This window comes from Glycine soja, chromosome 6 (assembly GCF_004193775.1).
Source record: "Glycine soja cultivar W05 chromosome 6, ASM419377v2, whole genome shotgun sequence".
Lineage (NCBI taxonomy): Eukaryota > Viridiplantae > Streptophyta > Magnoliopsida > Fabales > Fabaceae > Glycine > Glycine soja.
The window spans coordinates 38,943,940-38,964,040 of NC_041007.1; the positions used below are offsets into that span (position 1 = coordinate 38,943,940).

The window sequence follows — 20,101 nt, forward strand, 5'->3', positions numbered from 1 at the left end:
ATTTTACGACAATCCAACAGTTAACGAAAACGGGATCGTAGTTTTACCAAGACAGCTCTGGGTTTCGGCGGGAAAGAAAAATGTTACAATGTGAGGGGTATTTCTCTTAGCTCAGACGTTATATCTAAATTCCCAACGCTGAGAATGCTTGTAAATGGATTGTGAACATGCTGTTTAAATTTCACGAGGATCCAACGGTAAATGAGTCCGGGATCTTTATTTTTCTGAGACAGGTTTGATGACCTGCGGGAAAAAGAGAGGGTTTTGGGAGAGGAAGAAAGAAAAAACGAAATTGGTAGGCAGAGGAGGCTGAAAAGTCAGTCTGAAAACTGATGTAGTATGTCGCTATTTATAACTAGGGGTATTCACGACCTATTATTTACTTTATTTATTTATTTTTATTATTTTATAAAAAGAAGAAACCGTATTTTATTCTCCATCAAATGAATAATAAAATACCCTTCCTATTTTCTCAAACTATTATTTTATTATAAATATTTTTCTTTATTTATTTAATTATAAAACATCATTATTCTCAAATTTTATATACGAAAAAAATGGGATGTTACAATATGACCAACAATGCTCAGTTTACATCATGGCCGACATTTTTGCAAGCCTTACAGGCAAGGTTTGCCCTGTTTATACTCACACAAAGAGGGACAGTTGTAGAGTACCTGTCGGAGTTCGAAGACCTGGCCAACAGGATAATCGGACTGTCGCCACCCTTTCTCTTGGCCTACTTCATCTCTGGCCTGTCCCAGAAGATTCGTCGCGAGGTGCAGGCTCACCAACCTCTCACGCTGGTCCAGGCTACCGGCCCCACCCGCCTCCAGGAGGAGAAGCTCTCGGGCTATCGCCGCCCTCACGTGCATGCCTGCTGCCACTAGCTCCACTACCTCTTCGCTCGACTCCACTTCCACCTCTCTTGTCGTCGCCTCCCCGACCACCACCACCACCAATGAAGCACCTGACACCAGAGGAGCTAACCTCACGCCGTGAGCATGGGTTATGCTTCAACTGTGACGAAAAGTACCAGAGAGGGCATCGTTGCACCTCTTGGGTTCTTCTACTCATTGGGGAAAAAGATAACCCTTCTTTGCCTAATATAGAGCAGGGCGACCCACACCCGACACCCGACCTGCCCGACAACCCGGATCCATACCAGGCCCAAATAAGTTTAAACTCACTTTTGGGCCACTTAGCAGGCCTCTTGCCCAGCCACCGTGTCACTGTACTCGTCGATGGAGGAAGTACACATAATTTCGTACAACCTTCGGTGGTCACCTGCTTGTGCTTGCCTTGCTGGACAATGTCTACACCACTCCGTGTAATGGTAGGTAACGACCTATACTTGGAGTGTACAAGCATTTGTGAAGCTGTGGCCGTGGACATTTAGGAATATACCTTGATCCTCGACCTCTACATTTTACCAATTTTCGGTGCCAATATCGTATTTGGTGTCCAATGGCTTAAGACCTTGTGTCCAGTGTTGACCAACTATAATACTTTGTCCATGCAGCTTTTTTATCAGGACCGCTTGGTTGAGCTCCAGGGCAAGCACAACACCAATTTGGGGACCCTTACTCAGCACCAGTTCTGCCGTCTTTATCGCCGCTAGGCCGACACTTTCTACTTCCACATTACGGTGATGCCCGAGGTGTCTATAGTCCCCAATGCCCAAGTCATACCCAAAGGGATTCAGCACTTACTCACGAAGTTCACGCTTCTCTTCCAACAGCCACATGCTCTGCCTCCGGCAAGAACCATAGATCACCATATTCACCTGCTTCCTCACTCTTTGCCGGTCAATGTGTGTCCCTACCGCTATCCTCACTACCAAAAGCACGAATTTGAGTTTCAAGTAGATCCAATGCTCCAATAGGGTCTCATCCAACCCAGCACGAGCCCATTCTCGTCGCCGGTGTTGCTTGTAACCAAACTAGATGGCACATGGCGCTTTTGCATGGACTACCATGCTCTGAACGCGGTCACCGTCCGTGATAGGTTCCCTATTCGGACAATTGACGAATTGCTTGATGAATTGTGTGGTGCCCAATGCTTTTTGAAGCTCAATTTACGACAGGGATACCATCAGATACAAATGAATGATGCCGACATTCCCAAAACTGCATTTCGGACGCACCATGGTCATTACAAGTTTAAAGTAATGTCATTCGGGTTATGCAATGTGCCGTCTTCATTTCAGGCCACTATGAACGTGATTTTTCGGCCATATCTCCGGCACTTCATCATCATCTTCTTCAACGATATTCTTATATACATTACTTCATTCGAGGCTCACCTGACCCATCTGGAAACAACTTTTCAGTTCTTGCTTGACAATCAATTTGCTTTAAAACTTTCTAAGTGTTATTTTGCGTAGCCTCAGGTGGAGTATCTCGGGCACCTGGTTTCAAAAAGAGGTGTGGAACTTGTAGCCTCGACAGTTGCCGCTATTTACCAATGACCAATTTCACGTTCCATTAAGGCAGTTCGAAGCTTCTTGGGACTCGCCGGGTTCTATCGTAGATTCATTCGTGGATACACAACTATAGTAGCTCCCTTGGTTAAGGCATCTACGGTGGAACCATTCCAGTGGACCCCACAAGCTCAAGCGGCTTTCGATCAACTCAAGCATACCCTGTCTTTAGCACCAGTCCTGGCCTTGCCCAACATTGTTGTGCCATTCATCGTCGAGATGGATGCTTCGGGGGTGGGCATTGGTGTGGTCCTCTCACAACAAGGACACCCCAGTGCTTTCTTCAGCAAGCCATCCAGTCAGAAGCTCCTCCGTGCATCAACCTATGTCCGAGAGCTGTGTGCTATAACCACGGTGGTGAAGATCATGGAGACAATACCTTCTCGGTCACTACTTCATCATCCTCACTGACCATCGAAGCCTTAAGGAATTACTGACTCAAGTCATTCAAACGAATGAACAACATATGTACTTGGCACGATTGATGGGCTACCATTATGAAATTCAATATCGTTCTGGCAGCCATAACCAAGCGGCGAATTCTTTGTCTAGATTACCTGAGACAGGCTCATCCCTGTCCTTGGTTCTATCAGTACCATCGTTGACCTTCCTTAAGGAAATTCGTCAACAGCTAGAAGCTCACCCTGAGTACACGAGCCTTCGCCAATCCATTTGCGATACTCCCCACAAATACCCCCAATTTTCTCTCTCTCAAGACTTGGTGCTACACTCAGGTCATATTTGGCTGCCCCGGGAGATCCCAATTACTTCCACCTTGCTCACCGAATACCATGCCACGCCTACTGGTGGCCATGCCAGAGTTACTAAGACCTTGGCCCTCATATCAGAAAACTTCCATTGGACAGGTCTCCGGGAAGACGTCAAACAGTTTGTGGCTAACTGTGTTGATTGCAAGATAACTAAATACAAGACTCAAAAGACGGCGGGTCTCTTATGTCCATTGCCAATACCATGCTGACCCTGGGAGGACTTCTCGTTGGACTTCATCGTCGGCCTTCCACCATACCAGGGTAACACCACCATCTTGGTCGTCGTTGATCATTTTTCCAAATGGATCCACCTTGGCATATTACCCACGACGCACACATCTCACACGACTGCCTCTTTATTCATCAACATTGTCGTCAAAATCCATGGGATTCTCCGGAGCTTGGTCTCCGACTGAGACCCCATTTTCATCAACAGATTCTTGCAAGAACTCTTCCGTTTGAGTGGGACACTTTTGCGAATGAGCTTCTCGTATCACCCACAAATTGATGGACAGACAGAGGTTTTGAATCGCATAATTGAACAATATTTGCGAGCCTTCATCCATCGTCGGCCAAGCTTGTGGGGGAAGCTCCTCCCGTGGGTCGAATGATCCCATAATACTTCATGGAATGTGGGAACTGGAGCCACTACGTATGGTGTCACCTTTAGCCGAAAACCCTTTAACTATCCAGAATATATTACAGGGTCTTCGAACATTGAGGCCGTTGAAGAGATGTTAACTGACAGGGATATCACTTTCCAAGCTATTCGAAATTAGCTTCTAAGGAACAAGCTGCTATGAAAAGCCAAGCTGATGGGAAACGTCGCGAAGTGAACTACCAGATAGGAGATTAGGTTCTCCTTAAGCTTCACCCTCGCTGGAAGGCAACGACAAAGGGATCTCAGATAGTTTCAGGCAAGCTTGCCAAGCGGTTCTATGGACCCTTCCAAGTCATAGAATGCATTGGGCTCGTTGCATATAAGTTACAATTGCCATAGGAAGTTAAAATACACCCCGTATTCCACTATTCCAAGCTGAAGTCTTTTTGCGGTTCACCAGAAAATATGGCGGGAATTGCCTAGCACAAGGAGTTACTCAACGACCAACCCCTCGTGTTTCCATTAGGTATCTTGGATTACCGTAGAGCATCCACCGAGGATCCCTGGGAGGTGCTAGTGCAATGGAATGGTCTCTCACCTGATGATACCTAGTGGGAGGATTGGAATCAGCTGTGTGAAAACTACCACCTTGAGGACAAGGTGGTCTTACAAGGGCTGAGGGATGATACGAGCTTACAAATAGAGGTAAGGGCAGGGGTCACAAAATCAAAAGAAGGGGTGCAGGAAGAAGCTAAGTCCAAAAGAAGAATTGCAAAACCTTCTTACCTTATTTGAGGAAGAAGGGTAAGACCAGCTGAGGCTACCTTCTAGAATTTCCTTGCTTGATATTGTCTGCTCCTAAGGGACAATGTGTAGAAATTCTGTTATGGCCAAATATTCCTAGGATCTTTCTGTTACTAGGAAGTTTATAAATACTAATCTAAATAACAAGCAATGCATGAATGAAATTTCCAATTACCTCACTCTTTCCCTCTCTATTCTTCGTCTTCCTTATTGGATTTCTGTAGGTATTGGTTCCTCGAAAACCAGCTTATTGCATTCCAAACACATGTCCAACACCTGAAAGCAGCATTCATGATCCGTGTATGTGCTTCCTAGATCATAAACCTAGTTGTTTACATGTGAGTGAAAGGATAAGAGGGATATAAAGAAAGTCACATACATAACAAGTGATATAGTAAATTATATTCACATTTCTTAAAGTTTTCTGAGATTGCATAAACTCTTACTACCTTCTTAATGTCTATAACAGCATGAATTAGAAGGAGGCATGTAATGTTTTCAAATAATTAGGGAGTTAATATGCATAAGATAATAAGTCTTAGTCTAATACTTTTCAATTAAAAGATTGGTATAGGAAAAATAATACAGTTTTGTGTAATTCTCCAAAATCTCAGTGTCCAAGTGTAATTAATATACCCCAAGTCATATGTAAAAAGGAAGACAAAGATATGAAAAAAATGGGTCTGGAAAAGGAGATGAAGCAGAAAGTAAATCTATGTTGATATATATTGTAATTTTTTAGGATTGGTCTCCTCTAAGGTGCAATCATTACTTTAGAACTATGCATATCTAAACTACTCATAATAACAAATTATTAAGATCATAACAATTAATTAAAAATTTTCATATCATATTTTTTATAAATAAAAATTTTGTCACCTACCACCATTCATCAGCATCATTGTCATCGGTGGTGATGGTGGTGGTAATGTTGATGACAACAATAATTTTGGAAATGATAATATTGGTGGAGATAATAATATATTTTGTTCTTAAGAGAAAATTATGATATGAAATACTTAAATTAATGATAATTATGTGAATCCTTTGGTGTTGTTCTTTAATATAATGAAATCTAAAGTCTTATGTTCATAATTTATGATGATCTTTATCAAGAGGAAACTCTAATTATGTTTGATTAAAAAAACTATTACATAGATTATTATGAGGACAAAACTTTAATTTCAATTGAAGAACAATCCAAAAATACTTAAGGAACTATGTCTAAATTTTATTATCTCTATTATTAGGAAAATTGATAAACTTTGATACAAATGCAGGGTAAGTTACAATAGTTTTTACTTAATTGTACTTATGTGATTTTGGTACCACATGTTCTAATTGTGTGAAATAGGTCGTCTAGTATCATAATTATATGATTTCCCCCCTCCACAAGACTATCATAAATATATGATTTTATATGCAAGAATATTTGATAATCAATATTTTGAATTGTAACAAAATGGAAACTTTTATTACAATATGTTTTTGGTAGCAAAGATGTTTAAATTTCAATCTCATGTTGCATTTCCCTATCTATTTGTAACCATAAATTAGTGTTAAATGTTACACAAATTAAGAAATAAATAAATACAATGGTAATGAATATTCAAATATTATACTAGATAGGAGATAATATGTAGTAAAAACACTTGATTTACATTTTGAAAAATTTCTCTATAAACAACATTTGAAGTTATATTTGAATTATTTTCACCCCATTACATATAAGAATTTGTAATTATTCATGTGCTATAATCCATGATATTGTCACATATCGTTGCCCATGTCAAAAAAATGGTATTAAAAGATAAATTCTAACATTTTTGAGATATTATCCTTGACTTTTGGTTATTATCATTACGGAGAAGACAACTACTAGTGTCATTACACAATCTAGAAAATTAGTCTATATTTCTTAATAGCATATTGGGAAGATCAATTTTAAATGTAACAATTGTACATTATCTAGTACCAGAGGCAAACCAACATTTAAACCAAGGGGGTTGGCCACCCCTCCTCACAAACTCTTTTTAAAATATTATACATAATATTACTATAATTATTTATATATTTAGTTAATATTAATATATTATTTTATATTACTATCAAATGTTCTTTATAATTATTTCTTACTATACAATTATCAATGAATTTATTTTCTTAAAAGAATATAGATAAATATAATTTATGATTGTTTAGTTACTAATAGAGTATAAATAAGTTAATTTTTCCTTATTTTCTTTTATAAGTTATTAGTATAAACAATTTAGCGTTAATAATTAATTTTGTACACTAAATTTATATTTTTGACATAATATCAACTCTAATGGAGGATTTAGTGATATTGTTTTAATTAGTTAAGTTTTCTTCACATAAAATATATTTTATATGACTTGTATAGCTTCATTTTGGTAGGTTGGAAGGTCACTTTTAAACGGCTATTAAAAAGGCTTATGTTGAACATATTCCTTTAGCAACCGAAAATAATTTAACATCAGAAAAGACAGAAAAATGTCATAATATGATTAAAGTAATAAAAAAATATATAATTAAACTTTTTATATAAAAAGCATTACAGATTTAGAAGACACATCAAAGTAAAGTTTTGTGTAATTTTTCCCTTCAAAAGATGATGCTACAAAATCAATACCATTAGCATTAATTGTCTATTAATTAAATATAAAATGTAACATTGGAAAATAAATCGTATATTTGGGCAACAATTTATAATATGATATTATTATAAAAAAATATAATATTAATTTTTATTTTTATTTAACTCAGTTAATGCCCAATAATGCACACATTTTGATATTTTTATTCATTTTTTTCCATCAATCAATGTCCATTAATGCAACCATATTGACTTTTTTTCCATTCAATTACTCATCAAAGGCTACAAAATATATTTTCGCAACTACCCGTTTATACTTTGTTTTGTATATCTAAAGATAACGATAAAGATAAACTAATTTCATATTACATTTCATCTTAAAAATTACAAATTTATAGGATTAAAAAAAGTGTGGGCTTATTAAATATAATTTTCTATTTTAGTTCTAGTTAATTTTACATTCTTTTTTTCCCTTCAAAATTTGGTTCAAATTTTCCTATTATATACAAAAAAAACTTCAAACTAAGCAGTGTTGGTTAATGACATGACCCCTCCCTAATTTATTTTGTAAATCAATCAACTTGTGTTATAGATAGACAATTAAAGGATGCTTGATTACTACGGGGTAATATAACAATTGTTTGACATGCATTTTTAAGATCAATTAATTTGATTATTAAACAAAACTAAATTTGTGCATAAAAATAAAAACATTAATTAACGATGTAATTAAGAGTTGCTTGAATATTACAAGAGTTATATGAATTTTTGTTTTTTTTTTTTGTTGAATTTAAGCATTTGTATGATTAATGAGTAGTTTTAGATGATATAGAAATTATTTACATTATCTCTTACAAGAAGATAGTTGGTCTTGAAGAGACAAATCCTTTATCATAATCAACACACAACTTCTAATTTTTTATTTTCAACCGCTAGTTTGAAGTGAATTTGATCGTCACCTAATTATCTTTTACCAAAATACATCCCAATTGTTTTAAAATTTATTATGATCGACATCTCATTATATGTAGCTAGGATGACGTTCAAATACTGTGCAATACACCGGGTCAATTGTGTTTTAAATATTTATTATTTTTTATAACACTTGAATATAAAGTTATGATGAAAATGTACAATTTAATGTGATTTGTATTTTATGCGAAAATATTTATCACTTACTTCCAAAATTCATTTAATAAGTGACAATTTATACTTTATTTTAAAATCATCTCATCACTTTTCTTTAATTATATTTTCAACTATGAAGAAATTATGGGTATGTTTAATTATTATTTCTTTGGCTTTTTTGGGATTCAGATTTGATTTCTTTTAGCGTGTCCTCTTTTTATTTTTAAAAGTGATTATAAATTAAATTTTTGCAACATAGTTTATTAGGCACATTAGACAACATTGAAAGTCATTTTTCTCATTGCGAAAACTCTATTTGAGAAGAAATATGTCCATACCAAAATCAATATATCAAATGGTGGAAGAGGAATCTGGACTACCTACCGGTCAATTTCCATGCATTTCATTGTGCAGTCATGAACTTAGGGCACCAAATTTTTTTATATTTAATTAATTTTGGTGTAGAAGCAAGCTTCATGATGATGAGTCAAGATTGATTCAAGTTGTTTTGATGATAACAAAGATGATGACAAAAAGCCCATGAGAATGAGTTCAAGATTGAGTCAAGAACAATTCAAGAATCAAGAGAAATATTCAACAATCAAGTTTCAAGTTTCAAGAATCAAGAATCAAGAATAGTCAAGATCAAGATTCAAGAATCAAGAAAAGACTCAATCAAGATAAGTACTAAAAAGTTTTTCAAAACATTGAGTAGCACATGAATTTTTCACCAAATCTTTTACTCAAGAGTTTTTACTCTCTGATAATCGATTACCAGTTTCCTGTAATCGATTACTAGTGACAAAGTTTGATTTTAAAAGCTTTCAACTAAATTTACAACGTTCCAATTAATTTTAAAATGGTGTAATTGATTACAATATATTGGTAATCGATTATCAGCTAGTGTGTTTGAACGTTGAAATTCAAATTCAATTGTGAAGAGTCACATCCTTTGACAAAAATGTTTTGTGTAATCGATTACAATGATTTGGTAATCGATTACCAGTGACAAGTTTTGAACAAAAATCAAAAGATGTAACTCTTCCAATGGTTTTCAGATATTTCTAAAGTTTATAACTTTTCCAATGATTTTCTTCACCAAACTTGAAGAGTCTATAAAAGCAAGACCTTGATTTGCATTTAAAAAACACTTAGAACATTTACAATACTTACAACCTTTACAAACAACTTTTCCACATATTCTTTTACAACCTTTGAATCTCTTTGAACATCTTCTTCTTCTTCTTCCTTTGCCAAAAACTTTCTAAAGTTTTCTGGTTTTCCAAACCTTGAAAACAAAAGTGTGTTATTCATCTTTTTCATTCCCTTCTCCCTTTGCCAAAAAGAATTCTCCATGGACTAACCGCCTTAAATCTTTGTGTGTCTCTCTTCTCCCTTTTCCAAAAGATTGAAGGACTAACTGCCTGAATTCTTTTGTGTCTTTCTTCTCCCTTGTCAAAGAATTCAAAACGACACAGTCTGAAAATTCTTTTGATTCTTCTCTTTCCCTTATACAAAAGATTTCAAAGGACTAACCGCCTGAGATATCTTTTGTATCCCCTTCACAAAGTTTCGAAGGACTAACTGCCTGAGAACTTTGTCTTAACACATTGAAGGGTACATCCTTTGTGATACAAGTAGAGGGTACATCTACTTGGGTTGTTGTGACTGAGAACAAGAGAGAGTACATCTCTTGTGGATCAGTTCTAGTGGAGGGTACATCCACTAGGTTGCTCAAAGAAAACAAGGGAGGGTACATCCCTTGTGGATCTTTGCTTATAAAGGATTTTACAAGGTTGAAAAGAAATCTCAAGGACCGCAGGTCGCTTGGGGACTAGATGTTGGCACGGGTTGTTGCCGAACTAGTATAAAACTCTTGTGTGTTTGTCTTCTTCTTCCCTACACTTTTTATTTTCCACTGTGCACTTTAATTATCGCTTTTACTTTTTGTTAAGTTTCTATTTCGGCTCTTTACTTTCTTAACATTATAGGAAAAACCTAATTGAATCTAGTAACATTAAGAATGTTAGATTTTTAATTAGTAAAGATTCACTAATAATTAATTCAACCCCCCCTTCTTAATTTTTTCGAGGCCACTTGATCCAACATTTGGAAGGGTTGAAAAATAAATTAAGGGTTTTCGTTCCCCATATGATTACAGGTGATCTAACTCAACAGAAAAAAAGTCAAGAAAATGAGAAAAAGAAAGAAGACAAGAATATTACTCAATGTTAGTGTGATTTTTCTAAACTCAATTATTTTCCTTAAGTGATTTATGTTTTGATATTGTTCAAAAGGTAGCTGAAATCTATGCATTCAAGTGATATTTCTTTCTTTTACAAACATAGTTATAATTTGATGTGTATTTAATTTTAGTGGATTTTATTGATTATCGAAGTAATTTTGAAAGAAGTGAAAAATAAAATTAAGGGTTTCCTTTCTCTTGATCTCACTACAGGCGATCCACCTCAGCGGGAGAGAAGTCAAATAATCGAGATAAAGAAAGAACTCAAGAATTTTACAAAAGGTAAGTGTGATTTTCTTTGAAATAAATTCTTTTGCTTAACTGTTTTAGGTTTTCATATGGTTTCAAAAGGCAACTCAATTCTATGTATTCAAGAGATATTTTGTTCTTTGAGAAACACATCTATAATTCTATGTACTTCCTTCCCAAATTCAACCAAAAAACTAGTGAAGGTGAGGCATGAATATTCCATAATTTTAGGATAGACATGAATTCGGTAGTATGCACCATTTTAAATGAGTAGCAATATGCAAGCCCAAATCCCCTTTTGTACCCTATTTATTATTTAAAGGTTCTAAATTACCAAAGTACAACCATAGAATCATAGAATAAATTAACAAAAAGGAGATAAAAAAATAAACCAAACAAAATTTAAACATAAAACCCAATGAAACCCTCCACAAATTGAACAAGAATGAACAAAGTATGGTTACTCCAATTCATCTTCTTCATTGACATTGGAGGTCTTCTTGATGTTCAATTTGCTGCAATGTGAGACTCGACAGCCAAGCTGGATTAATAATCGTGTGCCGAGAGCGAAGATCTGGATTTATGTGGTTCTTAGATCGACTTGTTGTTGTTAAAGTGGTGGTGTTGCATTGTCCATGCTGGTGGCGAGAGGATGGAGTCGAAACTAGGACAGTGAGAACAAAGAGTGGGATACAGCTGTCGCAGGTGGTGATGGTGGCAGCGAGAGTGGGAGAACAAGATTTTGATTAGATCTTGGTGGCGGTGATGGGAAAGGACAAAGGAGAGGCCTTGTGGGAGTCGAAGAGTCCACCTCTAAACCTAATCTCCATCTATCTAGTGACAAGGGAAACTTGGGTTTATCATAGAAGTAAAACAATTTCTTTTTTGTTTAATTTTATTTGTTAATAGAAGCTTCACGGAGTTTAGAGAAGGGGGCAAAAAGTAATGCCAAAAAATGAAGGGTATCAAGTATAATAAATCAAAACCTTGAGGGGGACCAATGTAATATACTCATTTTTTAATCCAAAATACATTCTCAATTATTTTTACATTTATTATGATCAACATCTCATTACATGTAGCTAGGATGGCCACGGTTCAAATAGTGTGCAATGCACTTGGACAATTGTGTTTGTGTTTTAAACATTTATTATTTTTTATAACACTTGAATATAAAGTTATTTTGAAAACGTACAATTTAATGCGATTTGTATATTATGCAAAACTATTTATCACTTACTTCCAAAATTCATTTAATAAGGGATAGTTAATATAATTTGATTCAAAATTGTCTCATCAATTTTCATTAATTATATTTTCAACTTTGAAGAAATTATGGTTTTGTTTAATTATTATTTCTTTTTTTTTTTTGGGGGATTCAGATTTTATTTCTTTTAACGCGTCAACTTTTTATTTTAGTAACAATTAAAAATTATATTTTTGTAACATAGTTTATTTGGCACATTAGATAGCATTGAAAATTTTTATCGTTGTGAAAACTTTGTTTGAGGAGATAACAGTCCATACCCTAAATCCCTAAAACAAATGGCTGAAGAGAAATCCGGTATGCCTACACTCAATTTTCACGCAATTCATTAGTCATGAACATAGGGTTCCAATTTCTTTCTACATTTTGTTAATTTTGGAAGAGATGTAAAATTAAATTAAGGGTTTCCTTTCACCTTATGATTACATTACAAGGGATCCACCTCAACGGAAGAGAAATCAAAGAATGGAGATAAAGAAAGAATTCAACAATTTTACTCAAGGTTAGTGTGATTTCTTTTATAAATCAATTCTTTTCCTTAAGTGTTGTATGTTTTCATATGGTTTCAATAGATAGTTGAATTCTATGCATTTAAGTAAAAAGCAAATTCTTCTTTTGCATAATTATAATTTCAAGTGTATATCATTTTAGTTGACTTTATGGATTATCTAAGTTTATATTGATAGATTATTTTCTTGTAAGTATCCCTTTTATATAGCTAAGTTTCGATGATGATGTATCTTGTTTTTGTTAATAATTTTCTATTTAACATCAAATGACTTTGGTCTCAAGATCATCATTCCATTAAACTAGAACATTGATTATTAATTGTTTTAGATTTCAAATGGGGTGCATTTTTCCATTTAGATGATTTATTTTGATTTCAGAGGAAAATTTCCATATGGAAATGTAGATTCATTTTTTATTTTATTTGTGTAATTGAAAGGTGTTGTTATGTGAGCATCACCTCAACACTTGGGCACCCTTGGTTATGGAACTAGATAGGACATCACCTTAGAGCCATTTATCCGAACTAGGTTGACACCAATGACACTAATTAATGATTCTATGAAGCCCACCTAGTAGTAGTATTGATGTAAAAAATAAAAATTACAAGAAAAAAGTGAGGAGACCAAATCAAACTCACGTAAAATGAAATCTATAGATAGGTAAACCAGACTTTTCCCTAAAGAAGAAATCCTTAATTAAAAGCAGGAGAACATCTGTCCAAATAAACCCCACTTCCTGGAGACCTTGGTTGGGAGTGATGGAGAAGAGAGAGACCGGTTTCAGCAATGTGACGATTCCGGCGTTCTGAAATTCCATTATGTTCAGGTGTATGAGGTGGCGTTGTATGATGACTTATACCATGATTTAGTAAAAAAGGGCGAAGACCAATATATTCGCCACCATTATCTGTGTAAAGAATTTTTATTTTGTGATGATAGAAATTTTCAACGAGCGATTTAAATTTGGGAAATATAGTTTGCACATCAGATTTTCGTTTCATTGGATATAGCCAAATATAGCGAGTAAAATGATCAACAAACATGCAATAATAGCGAAGACCATCAATTGATAAATTAGGAGAAGTCCATACATCAGAGAAAATTATTTCTAATGGATAACAAGATTTAAGAGTGGATTCATGGAATGGAAGTTTATGACTTTTGCTAATTTGACACGAGTTACAATCGGATTGCGGAAATTTATTTGAGCCTAAGGAAAAATGTTTCTGAACAAATTTGAAAATAGAAGATGAAGGGTGCCCAAGCCTATGATGCCATGATGCAGAGGATTCTGTTCGAACCGTGTGGACGCAGGGTGAGGTGGCGGGCCAGAGATAGAGTCCATCCACACACGAGCCTTTATGGGTTGTGTGACCCGTCTGCAAGTCCGTCACATAAAAAGAGTTTGGCAGGAAAACAACAGTAGAGTTAGTTTGTTGGGTAAGTTTAGAGACAAAGATTATTTTTTGTTTCATGGAAGGAACACACAAAGCATTAGACAAGGATACATCATTAAGTAAAAGTGTTCCAGAATGAGTGATATTTAAACCTGAACCATTACCCATAAACAGTGATGTGTCGCTCCACTGATGATGAAGCGTCAGATTATCGAGATCATTGGTTACGTGATGTGTCGCTCCACTGTCAAACAGAAAATCATGTTGCGATGGGCCGGTAGTTGCAGTATTGACCTGAACCTGTCCAGTGTGAACCGGAGAGTTACGAGGTGGCGGTGGGACACTAGGATGCTGCTGCTGGAAGGTTTTGCACTGAGAGAGAACATGACCTTTGATGTTGCACCACTGACAGCAGCCGAGAAAAGGTTTGTGAGTGCCAGTGCGTTGAGTTGATTGTGCAGGGTTTTGTCCATGCCGAGATTTGTCATTGGAATTGGGTTGAGCCTGAGCATTCAAGGTTGTCAGCGGGGCAAGAGTTTGTCTTTGGGCAGCACCAATTGAAAGTTCCTGAATCAGAAGCCGTTCATGGAGGTCATCAAATTTGATTGGGGTGTCCCTTGCATTCACGGCATCAATGATTGCTCTATAGCCGTCGTCGAGACCGTGTAAGACATAATCAGTCATGTCTTCAACAGAAACAGGAGAGCCAAGTGATGCAAGGAGATCTGCAGTTTGCTTTAGGTGATGCATATAGGTAGTGATGGATTGGGTACCTTTGGAAGCCATACGGAGACGTTCCTTTAACTGCTTGAGATGGCTGCGAGATGCTTTGGCATAGGTGTTTTTGAGATGGATCCAGAGATCATGCGAGGTCTTGGTTTGAGACACCAGGGAGGCCACTTCATTAGAGAGAGTGGTGAGGAGAGCACCATATATAAGGCGGTCATGTCGACGCCAGGTTTGGTAAACAGGATTCTGAGTTGTTACCGGAAGTGATGCAGTGGTGGGGGTCATTTCCGACGGAGTCGGCGTCGAAGATGTTGGAGCGGTGAGGATTGTTTCTGACGGCGCAGGAAAAGATCCATCTGGATATTTGAGGAGATCATAGCCATCAAGGAGAGCTTCAACTTGTTGTTTCCAATTAGGATAATTGTTGGGAAGAAGTTTGGTGACATTGGTGAAAGTGATGAAAGCAAGGGGTTTGGATGGCTCATGGGGGTTGGGAATGAAGGAGTTGTTGTCGGCCATGGGAGGCAAGGGTGGGGAACGACGTCCTTAATTGAAGAAATAGGGAATGGGTGGATCGTTTAGGCTGATACCATATAGAGGAATAGGTTTGTAACTTTTATTGATTTTATTGATATTAGTTTACAGTGATATATATACAAGTGAAGAGCCCTAATATGTAGTGAATCAAGCTACCAATCTCCTAATAATTCTCAACAAATCAGAATTGGAAATAACATATTTACACGGCTAAATAATTAAAGGAATTGAAAACTAATTATTATTATTGATAGGCAAGACCATCTTCATAATTATTACATTCACTGAAGATATGATAGACCTGGAAATTCAATGTTTTGTTGAAATCTAAGCAATTCATCCAACGATTATGCAAGCTCCGTGGCACAATGCTAGGATCCCCAAATGCTTGGACTGTTAAAAAGGAATCACATTCAAGCCACAGGTTGAAATAGCCTTTGGAATCAATTAATATATTTTTAATTAAAAATAGGACGGAATTGATTGTTCCAATGAGTTAGATTCGAAATAGGTCATATAACAAGTTTCATTGAACCACAAAACTATGGAAAAAAATATTCATTCACACTCAACAAGTGTAACTAGAGAAAGATGTGAAGAAAAAAGAAATGCTAACTATGTCAATTATCTCAATTAATATAATGTCTTTAGTTTGCCATCCAATAGTTCCATATATACATAAGGTCTATCTCAATTATCAAATATTTCATTGTTTCACATTGACATACTCTGTTTTATGACCAATTGAGATATCATTTAACAAACATGTATTCTCTCTCTCTCTTTTGATTGTGTGTGTGTTTTAATTTATCAATTTATGTTACAATTATCCTGACCATGTAAAACAGATGCACAAATCCTTCTATTGGGTTGTGGGCCATGCTCAAACTGTTTATTACTGCTTTTGGTTGTAGGGGATGGGGTATAAATTTCTCTCTTGTATTTTCTTTTTTGTGTTTTATCCACATAACAGAGGAATATGACTTTTTTTGCTTTATTTTCTATTTAATTTAATCATTTACATCATTAATGAGTTTTTTAGCTAATAAAAATTATCTAAATTATCTTCCGAAAGAAGAGATTTAGTTTGAAGAGAAACATCTGGTTTAGGGTAATTGTAACATAAATTGATAACATGTTTAATTTGTTTTGCATAGGAGAAAATTGCCGACGAGAACTCAACGGGAACAATGGAGGTATATCCCAATTACGTATTTGGTATAAATAAACTTTTCTAAAAGATAATATTTAATTTAATCTTCTAAGGTTACATGTTTTATCATATATTAGTTCTTGAAAAAAATTAGAGATTAAATAATTCTTGAAAGATTTTTTTTGTCATAATATTTAGTTTTCAAAAATTTTCTCCACAAACGATTAAATTAGTTTCACAGTTACGCCATTATATCCCTCCTATCATGTGTATATCAGCATGCATATTTTATGCCTTGAACTATTTTTGTCTATAATTGAGTTTAATTTTTGTGCCTTCAAAAATATTGACTTTAATTTTTGTCTATAATTCTTGGCTTGAACTATTTTCATGATGAAACAACACAGGGTCATCAAAACGAAGAAAACAGTTTAGGGTTGGAGATGATGGTAAGATATTGTTTGACGAAGAAGAGCTCAAAATGATCCTCGGTTTCAACAGAGGTGAAGACTATATTGAGGTTCTTTGTGGCACTACAAACAAAGTATATGGAGATTATGTTGGGAGGCTAAAAATCAATAACAATGGTGAATATTTTATCACTTGTGAGTGCTGCCCTGGGTGTCCCTTGGGTAAGTTTTCCACTTCCATTTCTGAAGCTTTTTTTCTTTCTCATGCTATAATTGATCTCTCATGTTTGAAGCAAGTAGTTTGTTTTGTTTTAATATAATTGTACAATAAAAGCTGTTTTTTTAGCCTTTCATGATTCTCTTTCATATGTAGAATAAGTTAAATAATAGCTTTTGTTTTGTAATTTGGACGAATTAATAAAATGAATAGCATAGACTTTTATGTACTTCCTTTCCTTCTCTTTTCTTTTTGAGAGAAACTTGCTTTCCTTCTCCTTAAATATGCATGCATATTAGAAGACTTATATGTTTTTAATTAACAATAATCATAATCTCTTTGTTCGGGGTTTATTTACACTTAAGGCTTCTCACCCCTCTCCATGATTAATTGTGTTCTTTGACGATTCTCAATTGAGCTAGACCCATTGAGCCACTTATATGTTTGGTTTAATCCACATTAGAAAATTAATAGATTAGTTAACATTATTAATTAGCGTGGGTGAATATAAAAAATGTGATTATTTCTTTGAAAACATAAAAACATATGTGAAACTAACTAATATTGCTAAAAACATAAATTTTCATCATTAGTAAACTCCAATAACTGTGAAACGGAACTACTATTTAATTTTATTTTATTCTGAAAACCACTATTTCTACTGGATGCTTAGTTGGTAGTGAATGATTTCTTTGATACATTGCATACAACTTACAAAGTTTTAAGTGTTGATTAACAGGTAATAAGATTCCACTGTCAGTATGGATTATATCATTATTACAATTACAATATTTACAGATATCTATATATGCTCAAATGAAAAAGAGACAGCAAATATATTATTATTAGTAGTGGTAGTAGTTGGCTAAAATAAAATTTTGGTTTCTTATCTAGGTTTCAGTTTGCTCATATTTCAAAAAGTTTCACTTTGTTCCAGTAAAGTTTTTCTATTAGACCATATTAATTCTTCCGCTAGTTTGTGACACTAATTTGGTTAACAAGTGGAAAATTGTGAAAAATTAATACGATTAGTGTAAAAGGTGACGAAAGGATCAATGTGGTCTAATAAAGACACTCAGACCAAAGTTCAACTTTTTAAACATAAGAAACCAAAGTAAAATATAGATAATAGATAATCTTATTACACTAATTTAGTTTTACAATTATTATTTGGATCAGTGAATGTGACTCCAGAAGCGTTTGAGAAGCATGCTTTGAAAGAAGGGACTGGAAGGTGGAAGAGCAACATCTGGGTTCATTGTGAAGATGAAGATAGAGTTCCACTCTGGAAGACACCTCTGACGAAATATTACACACACCAGGCAAATGTGGCTAACTGGAAAGACACTGCAATGAGGAAACGAAACTTTCACAGGGATGAGTTCCTACATTGCACGAGTTGCAGGAAGGAGTGCAGGTTCCGTCTCAAGAGCAGACCAGATATTAAGAACTACCATGAAGCTTTGAACAACAAATCCTGGACTTGTTCTCTTTGGCCTTACCATAAGTAAGTTGCTCCCAAATCACAGCTCAAGCTATATGATATTCAAGTTCATGCACGATTTATATGATCCTGTCAACTTTCTAATTTAGGTTTCAAATCTCTTTCAGTAGAGACAATCCTGCTTTAGTAAGGTAGGATCATTAATTATTGTGACTCTTGCATGTTAGCTTGGGGCCAAGCAAAACTGTGTATAGATGGAAAAGTGACTCACATTAGCTTATACAGCATATAGTAAACTTGAATACTGTAAGAAGCTATATTCTAGTTGAGAGATCGGCTCGAATATCAATTCTAATTAATGAGGTGGTAATTTTCATTTTTCAGAATAACCTGCGATGATGATGAAGAGAGACCAAGTCTGAGAGCAAGCAGGGGCTGTTCTCGTTCATCAACTTGCCAAGGCTGCTCAACTTGTTACTGCGAAGGGTGCATCAAGTGCCGCTTTGAGGATTGCAATCGCCAAGAATGCAGAGACTTTATGCTTTATGCTGAACCTTAATTAGACTGACTTGGCACTTCCATGGAAACATAAAAATCTGTATGATGTTGCAGAGAAACTTTGAACCTCTTTATTACTGTTTTGAGAAACTATCTTTTTCTGAGTCTTTCATTTGATCTAACTAGAGCTAGTTCTCTTTGAATAATTGTATGAGTCTGATATGATACTCAACTTATGGATTTCTTTTTTATAGTATCTTTTTATGCTGGTGTGTATTGGAGTTGGCATGAGGCTTATGGCTAGAGATATTTCTGATCATCTAAGATGATTAATTTACGTAACACTGAAAATTAATTATACCGTTGTGTAGGAAATCACACATAAACTAGTGATATATGGGGTAATTTCAGCTCTTAAACTAGCTTTTAGGAGTTTAGTAAGACCTAAACAGTAATTCTAATATGGCTTCAAAATAATGGTTGTTGTTGGCCTATAGGGCCACATGCTGTCGGGCCATTATCAGACCACATGCTGTGTATCGAACTCTCAACCTGAGGGGGTGACATCAACTAGTAGCCAGTATGGTGAAAATATAAGTGACAGACACTCCAAATTCTATAGATTGTGTCTGCACCTCCATCAAGGTTGTTGAAGCTTGACATTTTCTTTGTTCCCATGTAACTCGAATTCATAATTACATCATGAAACAAAAAGGGATTGTTGTTGGTTTCCAATGCCATGGTAACTTGTTCTGATATGGATTTGTGGTTCTGTGATTGGATTTGTTGAAATTTGATAACTCGGAGTTGTATTTTCCATAGGAGGATCCTCAATTAAGTGAACCTGGGATTACGTTCTATCCGGGTGTTTCTTGGGTTTTTTCTGCAATCTGTGATGTATCACTTATATCTATTCATGAAAAATAATCTCACGTTCTATAGGACTACCACATGCTTAATCTAGAAACATCCGAAATGGAAGAACCAATGGTACGCACGGGCGTGGTAGTCAACGTTCGTATCCCAGAAAAGACAAAAACAGCT

General features: G+C 35.3%; 1 protein-coding gene across 1 annotated transcript; it reads left to right on the forward strand.

The window, feature by feature from the left end:
* Nucleotides 1-12,413: 12,413 nt before the first annotated feature.
* LOC114414185 (protein ULTRAPETALA 2-like) lies at nucleotides 12,414-19,239 on the forward strand. Its single transcript, XM_028378505.1, has 5 exons — nucleotides 12,414-12,665; nucleotides 16,493-16,531; nucleotides 16,896-17,120; nucleotides 18,295-18,622; nucleotides 18,944-19,239. Exons 1-5 carry the CDS (start codon nucleotides 12,629-12,631, stop codon nucleotides 19,116-19,118), a joined length of 804 nt encoding a protein of 267 aa, XP_028234306.1. The 5' UTR covers nucleotides 12,414-12,628; the 3' UTR covers nucleotides 19,119-19,239.
* The last annotated feature ends 862 nt before the right edge of the window (nucleotides 19,240-20,101 follow it).